The sequence below is a fragment of the Palaemon carinicauda genome, chromosome 8 (genome assembly GCF_036898095.1).
Source record: "Palaemon carinicauda isolate YSFRI2023 chromosome 8, ASM3689809v2, whole genome shotgun sequence".
In the NCBI taxonomy this organism is placed as follows: domain Eukaryota; kingdom Metazoa; phylum Arthropoda; class Malacostraca; order Decapoda; family Palaemonidae; genus Palaemon; species Palaemon carinicauda.
In genome coordinates, this window is record NC_090732.1 from 1,303,170 (window position 1) to 1,312,672 (window position 9,503).

A 9,503-nucleotide genomic window follows, 5' to 3' on the forward strand; every position below is an offset into this window, starting at 1 on the left:
ACAATTCCCAACTTCAATTTCTCTCTCTCTCTCTCTCTCTCTCTCTCTCTCTCTCTCTCTCTCTCTCTCTCTCTCTCTCTCTCTCCTTCAACCCAGTATTTCTTCCCTCTTTCACACAGAGGAAGAGACTTGCTCTAGGTTTCGCTCACGACAATTACAGGCTCTGCATTTGACATGGGTAGAGGTGAAGTATTTATATTATTGAGTCGTTATGGGGGAAAGGTTTGATAGTGTGATAAATAGTGGAAAATGATAAAGAGAGAGAGAGAGAGAGAGAGAGAGAGAGAGAGAGAGAGAGAGAGAGAGAGAGAGAGAGAGAGAGAGAGAGAGAGAGTATGTGTCGAATCATCATATATTTAGCTACCAAAAGCTATCATTGTACTTTCTACGATTATCTAATGTGTTTCTATAGAAATCCTCTTAAAATTCTAGAGAGAGAGAGAGAGAGAGAGAGAGAGAGAGAGAGAGAGAGAGAGAGAGAGAGAGAATCGAATCATCATATATTTAGCTACCGAAAGCTATCTTTGTACTTTCTACGATTATCTAATGTGTTTCTATAGAAATCTTCTTACAATTCTTGAGAGAGAGAGAGAGAGAGAGAGAGAGAGAGAGAGAGAGAGAGAGAGAGAGAGAGAGAGAGAGAGAGAGAGAGAGACCATTCATAAAGTTCCTCTAGTTTAAATTAAAAGACTACTCATGATTTTGTGTAATGCTGGCTGTCCGATTGTTAGCCAGTGAATAACATAGTTCTTATAACTTATATTGTTAGTTAACGAATGATATATTTCTACTAGCTTGTATTGTTAGTTAGTGAAAAACACATTTCTTACAGCTTGTATTGTTAGTTAATGAATAGTATATTTCTGATAGATTGTGTTGCTAGTTAGTGAATGACATATTTCTGCTAGATTGTATTGTTAGTGAATAACATATTTCTAATCCCCCAAGACTATAGAGCAAATCTACCATCCACAAACGATTTCATCAGATGCAAACGAGCAAAACTAAACTCAAAAGAGAAAATCCATGCAATGAAAAGATGATTATTTAGATATCCTTACAAATAAACCGATAAAGGGAAAGTATATCGAACACAAGTCGACTTATCAGTACTGTAAATGTATATTTTCATTAATTCTATTTTTGTGCTGTACCAAAATAATAAAATCATTGAATATGTTGGTGTTCCCTAAGATTGATTAGTTCACCAATCGTTTAACTGGGCCCTACAAGGCACCAAAAAGAGTTGGAAAACTCAGACCTACATGGCTGAGGACTATGAAGCGTGAAGTCAATGATGAATGGATAGGTATTGAATAGAAAGCTCGAGATAGAGACAACTGGCGAAATCTAACCGAGGCCCTTTGTCTCAATAGGTTTAGGAGGAGATGATAATGATAATGATGATGATGATAATGATGATGATGATGTTATTCTTCTTGGCACCAAGATCAACAACAAGTTCTTATAATAGTTATCATAATCACTCAGAAGCAGAATCATTGTCACTGTTAGGCATTGGTAAATCAAACCTTGACATAATTAAATTCTCAATATATTGTTCCCATTCATTTGTCTGGCCTATTTAAAAAGAAGTAAGAGATCATGTTCGAGATGATTGTTATGTCCGATCGCACAAGTCCCGTAATTAGATTATGTAAACTCTGACGCTTGTCATACCACTTTAGACCCTTTGTTTACATGCACCTGTACAAACCCTTTTTCCTCTCTACTGTGATCACGTGCCTCCTTACAACAACGACTGTTGCCGTCACCAAGAGTCTCATATTTCTTGAAGTGCGTCATTCGTCATTCGGGGAGTAAAACGATTTAGTAAAAGAGCGAGACAAAATAAAGAATTTGATCAACGGTTATTTGATTCTTTCTTTGGAAACAGTGCCAATTTTGTGGATCCCGTTTTTATTTTTAACGAAGAAATAAATAAACCAGACTTTCTGGTATCTGGACCAATCCTCGCCTATAGGAATACTGATGAAGGTTTTAATTTCCTCGTTTTCTCAGCATCTGAGAAGGTCTCACGTTTAAGTGAAATATTTTCTAAAGTGATATTTTTCCCTTTAAGTGTGCGTGAGTAAAACCGATTTCCCAAAGTGTAGAAACTACTTCCCACACTAATTAACTGAGTTATTTAGAGTAATTGTAAAGTAGTTCATATCCAGCATCAGGGTATTGGAGTTATCGAGACGTGTGGCATCCTGCAGACATTTCCCCCAGATGTCCTCCTCCGCCATCTCAGTCGAACTGTAGTGCTGGTGAGCGACTGGACAAGATGGAGCATGATAGCATCCGTTCGCAGTGGAGGAAGTGTAATATGGCCATCGTCAAACTGGAGAGTATGGGCTACAGTCCAATTGTGCAAATCCATGGCCAACGAATCTATGGGCCTCCGCCTAACTGGGTAGATTCCGTACCTCCAAGAGGTAGTGAAATCTTCGTCGGTAACCTTCCCAGAGACTTGTATGAAGACGAACTCTTGCCCGTCATGGAGCGCGTTGGTCCCATCTATAAACTGAGACTCATGCTGGATTTTACGGGGACGAATCGAGGGTACGCTTTCGTGACATTCAAGAACCCCCATTTCGCCATGAAGGCAGTGAAAGAACTGGACCGCTTCGAGATCCGTCCGCGGAACTTCATTGGTGTGACGCCGAGCCTCGACAATCGGAGGCTGTTCTTGGGGAACATTCCCAAAGAGAAGACCCGCGAAGAACTGTTCAGGGAGGCTAGTCGTCTGACGGAAAACGTCGAGCGAATCATCATGTTTTTACAACTTGACGATCGACAGAAGAACAGAGGGTTCGCTTTGATCGAATATAGGACCCATCGCGATGCAGCTATGGCCAGGAGGCGGCTGCTTGCCGATAAACCCATATTTTGGGGTAACGTTCAAGTCACCATCGATTGGGCTGCCCCTGAAGAACATGACTTGAACTCGCATATGGCCCAGGTAATGTAACTTTTTTTTTCTGTCTTTTCATATTGCCTGAGTTGAAAATGCATTACTTCTCTGACTGATGGATACCTTGGGCTTATAGCATCCTGCTTTTCCAACTAGGGTTGTAGTTTAGCAAGTAGTAATAATAACAATAATATACATTCACAATTCTTACAGGTTATAATATTGTATATACATCATAATATATTTACATGAATACATTTTGTAATTAACATACCCCCATGTATATTCACAATTACAACTTTTACTATTCATCTAAATATGTTAAGCTATAATTTGCAATACATCATTTTATGTCAGGATGCCAGATAACTCACAATCAATCATTTACTCTCTCTCTCTCTCTCTCTCTCTCTCTCTCTCTCTCTCTCTCTCTCTCTCTCTCTCTCTCTCTCTCTCTCTCGAACCGTATTTATGTACATACACTGAAGTACTATGTATATTTATGCAAAATCATAAGAGGTTACGTAATTATGTTGAGCATGTTTATATGTATGTATATATATATATATATATATATATATATATATATATATATATATATATATATATATCTATATCTATATAGATATAGATACACACACACACACACACACACACACACACATATATATATATATATATATATATATATATATATATATACCATCATCATCATCTCCTATGCCTACTGACGCAAAGGGCCTCGGTTAGATTTTGCCAGTCGTCTCTATCTTGAGCTTTTAATTGAATACTTCTCCATTCATCATTTACTTCGCGCTTCATAGTCCTCAGCCATGTAGGCCTGGGTCTTCCAACTCTTCTAGTGCATTGTTATTATTATTATTATTATTATTATTATTATTAGCTAAGCTACAACTCTAGTTGGAAAAGGAGGATGCTATAAGCCCAAAGGGTCCAGCAGGGAAAATAGCCCAGTAAGGAGAGGAAATAAAGAAATAGATAAACTTTAAGAGAAGTAATGAACAACTAAAATATTTCATGAACAGTAAAAACATTAGAATAGATCTTTCGTGTATAAACTCTAAGAAAAAAAAGAAAAACAAGAGGAAGAGAGACAAATATAACAGTGTGCCCGAGTGTACCCTCAAACAATTAGGATGTTGACGAATGGATGTCAACAGAAAATTAATGTAATTACGAGGGAGACGCTTCGATACAGTGATGAAAATTAGATCAATTACCGAACCAAGTTGTTTAATGTACAGTTCACTGTTCAAAAAACCGTAATTTTAATCGGAAATTCCCTGAAAATATACTGTTCTCAGCCGTATTTCAGCAAAATACAGGCGACCGTAATTTTACCCTGCTTTTTTTATTATCTTTTACGGGTTGGTTGCTGTAATATCACTCCTTAACGTCAATATATCCGTTTTTTACGGCAAATTTTCAAGTGTTGGACACAGAGCTCTCTCAATATGTGTACCCTTTCACACCCTTATGCTGCTGCGAGATCTTGTGTGTAGCCCCGCCCACCACCTTTGCATTCTCTCCCTACACTATCACTTTGGTTATTCGCCGTGCAGTAAGGCGTGGCTGAGTGAACTTCTTTGGAGCGAGGTGTACCAGGAATTTCGGTGTCCAACTGTACATCTGGCGTTGGAAGTGTTTTTATGGTCTGAGGGATATTATTAGTTGATCCTTAGAATTAGTGTAAAGGCAATAGAGGAAACTTATTATAATAGAGGGTACACTCGGGAACACTATTCTATCTTATTTCTTTCCTCTTGTTTAGTTAAAGTTTTTATAGTTTATATAGGAAATATTTATTTCTGTTTTTTTTATGTTCTTAAAATATGTTATTTTTCCTTGTTCCCTTTCCTCATTGGGGTATTTTCCCTGTTGGGGTCCCTGGGCTTATAGCATCCTGCTTTTCCAAATAGGGTTGTAGCTTAGCAAGTAATAATAATAATAATAATAATAATAATAATAATAATAGAGAAGATGATTGATGGGGATTGAATTAAGAAAATAAGCAAGATGAAAGAAGGATTGATAAGGAATGGTTAGGGAAAGTGGAAAATATAGAGCAACCTTTTTGTTATAATGTAAGTAAACCCTGTGTTAAAATGCCTTATAATAGCCCCTATGGTTTGTTCATTTTTTTCTCATTTTATTTTTTGGACAATATTTATCCTAAAATCTCAAGAATTATAATCATTTTCTTTCCTATTCATGTCTTCTTTTTGTTCTCTTATTTGTATATTTTGTCTGTGTTCTTTTATATATTGTTATTGTGTGGACTATAGCTTTTTGATAAAGAATAATTATAATCGGGTAACTTTGTGGGCATTTTGTTGTACGTTATCTATTGTATATATGGTAAAACTTTGTAGCTGTGATAAAAAAATTAACATCTATCTATCTATCTATCTATATATCTATCTATGGAGTCAAATTTCATAGGGGAAGACAAACAATTTTCCTTCTTTTAAACTCCCAATTTGGTAAAATTTCGGTAGACTCCACCCAGCCATTTTTAATTTTGCATGGAAAAAAAGTCTGTTAGTGTTCTTGTTATATTTGTTCTGATATTGTTATCTTCCGGAAAACTATCGTTTTCTGATTATCACCATCCAACATATCTCAACAGTAATGGGGAAAACTATGGTGGGAATCAGGGTTTTGGGTGGATTGAAATTAAAACTAAGAATGTACGGGAAAAAAAAAAAAAAAAAAAAAAAAAAAACTAACAGAATATATTTTTTTTCAATCATTAATATCAGAGTAAAAAAACTATGGTTTGACTGTAGCAGAGGTCCCTCTCTCTTAGGTTAGGTTAGGTTAGGAGCACCGTTTTCTAAATCTTTAACGTGCTTCGATCACAAGCATCCTGATTTCGCATCCCGCTCATGAGTTTTGCTCGGCTGCAGCTCGCTTCGCTCGCAAATAAACAAAATCTCACAGCTCCTCTGCTGTGGCAAGTAGGTCACTATTAAAGTATCCTAATTACCTATAATTCATATCACGTCCCTCAAATGGCTTCGCTCTCAAGTAAGCATAATCTCACTGTTGTTCTGTTCTGACAAGCAGTACATGGATGTGCTGACCACGTTGTATATATATATATATATATATATATATATATATATATATATATATATATATATATATTTATAAACAAAAATATATATTCATAAACATAAATATATATTTATAAACATATATATATATATATATATATATATATATATGAATATATCTATCTATCTATCTATCTATCTATCTATCTATATATATATATATATACATATACATATATATATATATATACTGCATATATATATATATATATATGTATATATATATATATATATATATATATATATATATATACAGTATATATATACATATATATATACATATATATATACAGTATATATACATATGTATATATATGTATATATATATATATATATATATATACAGTATATATATATATATATATATATATATATATATATATTCTCAACAGTTCTCTAGGAATGATAATGAATCTCCGGTGTCCCATTCTCGACTTTGTCTTACGCCATTACCTATCACAGCTGGATAGAGTACTATAAGGTAAGTTGGAATCTAACAACGAGCCTTTCAAGTGCAAGCCCAGTTCTGTACAACAGAGATATTTATCCACTTAAAGGAGGTGATCTCTGAGGGATTCAGTTTTCACGTTTCCGTCAAGTCTTTTTTAGAAGAGACTGCAGGAACAACGCATTTCTCCAGCCTGGTATCAACCTGAACTGGCGATTAGCTAGCTATTGGGTACTTGACTCATAACTTGAGTGATTGGCCAGGCCATAGACGCCCAAAATGATTTTTTTTTCCTAACCATGCCTGCAGTGTCCCTACTTTCGTAGAAATCGACCAGGGTCAGTGGACGTGTTGCTGGTAAGACGGTTGCCAGACTACACCAGACTACGTGTGTCATTGCCCTTCAACAAGTTCTGGGTTTTCGCCTTTAACAATCTTTATAGTTCATTTATGAAATGTGTCATTTGTCTAGTTCAATTTGTGTTTTAAAAACAATACAGAGTTACAGATATTTAGTGTTCTCCATTATTGATTGATTAATTTGAGGTATTCTGGCATCCTGACATATAAGGGTTAGTGTTCTTCATTATGCTCACCAAATTTCATGGCAATATTCCACGTTACCAACGTGCATTGGTTCTTGCCCCGAAAATTATTTTTCGAATGTTGACATCGCTAGGTGCACTGACTTGGTTGAGTTCCGTTACCAGAGATGATCGTTCGTTTGATTGTCTGGCCCTTTTGCCAAGAGATGATAGTTCTAAGTTAATCTCGTCGGCCGTATTATTTGGGGCGTTCGTGAGGGGAGGATATGTGGGCGTGGCATGGAGTTCAACACAGACCACTTGACGTTCACAAAAATTAGAAGTGTTTCGATAAAAAAGAACCGTTATCAGGTGATACTAACGTTAATCGCAAGTGAAAGAAATACGTTTCAAACGATTACCGCCCTTACAACAGGAAGCGGAAGAGACGGCCAGGGGTTGCGAGCCCTTATCGTCCCTCGATAAGATTACTCAGCCTCGGCATACCGTCAACACCGGTGGTGACATTACTTACCCGAGTGCGACCATGACGAGCGGATCCGAAAATAACTCAGGTACGTCCAGCAGCAACCAAGATGCTGGCGACCTGATGGCAGCAACCACGTTCCAAAGGCTTTCGGAAGCCATACTAGAACTGCAGCGTCGCACCGGGTACCCTGTCTATCAGGAGAATAGCCAGAGACGATACGGACCCCCTCCCGGCTGGGAGGGCCCCGCCCCACCCAAAGGATGCGAGGTGTTCATTGGCAAGATCCCCCGAGACCTTTTCGAGGACGAGTTGGTGCCGGTGATGGAAAAGGCCGGGAAGATTTACGAGGTGCGAATCATGATGGAATCCCCTGGAACAAACAGAGGCTACGGCTTCGTCCAATACTCGAACATCCTAGAGGCCGAGACGGCCTTGAGGACACTGAACAACTACGAGATTCGACCGAACCGTTACCTCGGCGTCATGCGAAGCGTCGACAACAACCGCTTGTTTGTCGGGGGCATCCCGAAGAACAGGTCTCGGGGCGAAGTCCTGGAGGAGATGAAGCGCATTACGGAGGGCGTCATGAAGATCATCCTGTATCCTTGCGTCAACGATCGCTCGAAGAATCGTGGCTACGCCTTCGTCGAGTACGAGAGCCACAAAGCAGCGGCTATGGCCCGGCGGAGGCTCTTCAGTGGGCGTATTCTCCTCTGGGGCACGAACGAGGTTAAAGTAGATTGGGCTGAACCTGAACTCACAGTTGACAACGACACAATGGCCAAGGTAAGTATATGTTTATATATTTGTTTACATACATATATATATATATATATATATATATATATGCATATATATATATATATATATATATATATATATATATATATATATATATATATATATATATATGTATTTGTGTGTGTATGGTACCTTGGGTTAATGATTAGACAATATCGAATTTATCATTTGGTGCCGACACGAGTTTCATATATATATATATATATATATATATATATATATATATATATATATATATATATATATATATATATATATATATATGTATAGTGTGTGTTGTGTGTGTATATGTGTGTGTGCATTCGCGCAAAAGCGAATGAAAAATATCAATAAAACAAAAGACTAACCCCTCTGTTAAAAGTTCTAAATTAAAACGTGTAAGAAGTGATAACGTTGATAATACGGCCTAACTTCATATACAGTTTGTTCAATTTCATTTCTGTAACAAAAATGTATCCAATTGCTGGAATCACTTGAAGGGTTTCTGTCAAAGAAACTAGCATTAGACATCGTTTCCACTCAGACACAATAATTGTTTATAAATTTAATTTGATCTATTTCAACACTGACTACTTAAATACTTATCCAAAGTCATCATACGAATTGTCATAGAATGTAACTAACGTTATCAAATGGATAGTTCTTTTATGAGTTGAAGAGTCTCTAAAAATGCCGATAATGTTAAAAAATGCGGGTTTATTGTTATTTTTTCTTCAGAAAATCCAAGTTTTGACTGTCAAATGTTCGTTTATTAGACTACGCTGGTTAACTACTAATGTTTTTATTTCTGTATTTTCGTCCATAGATATTTACTGATTCAATACCCATAGGTTTAATTAATTCATTGTATTTTGATAAACCTATTCATGATATTTTAATAGTTTTTGTTGAATACAGATACGTTGAAAATAACACTTTTCTCTTAGTGAATTGTATAAAACCACGCCTTTCTCTCTGTGAATTCTATAAAATAATGCCTCTCTCATAGTGAATTCTGTAAAATAATGCCTCTCTCATAGTGAATTCTATAAAATAATGCCTCTCTCTTAGTGAATTCTATAAAATAATGCCTCTCTCATAGTGAATTCTATAAAATAACGTCTCTCTCTTAGTGAATTGTATAAAACAACGCCTTTCTCTCAGTGAATTGTATAAAATAACGCATTTCTCTCAGTGAATT

At 36.4% G+C, this 9,503-nt stretch overlaps 2 protein-coding genes across 4 annotated transcripts in view; both read left to right on the forward strand.

The window, feature by feature from the left end:
* The first annotated feature begins 2,290 nt into the window (after positions 1 to 2,290).
* On the forward strand, positions 2,291 to 2,977 carry LOC137644767 (RNA-binding protein 47-like). Its single transcript, XM_068377664.1, has one exon. It carries the CDS (start codon positions 2,291 to 2,293, stop codon positions 2,975 to 2,977), a length of 687 nt encoding a protein of 228 aa, XP_068233765.1.
* Positions 2,978 to 7,466: 4,489 nt separating this feature from the next.
* The window catches only part of LOC137645596 (APOBEC1 complementation factor-like), a 37,297-nt gene continuing 35,260 nt past the window's right edge, over positions 7,467 to 9,503 (forward strand). The window contains exon 1 of one of the 3 annotated variants that reach the window (XM_068378397.1): positions 7,467 to 8,308. In XM_068378397.1, coding sequence (XP_068234498.1) covers positions 7,580 to 8,308 — 729 coding nt within the window. In that variant the 5' untranslated portion in view covers positions 7,467 to 7,579. The remainder of the gene's footprint in view (positions 8,309 to 9,503) is intronic. The other 2 variants (XM_068378396.1, XM_068378395.1) reach the window with 2 other exon arrangements.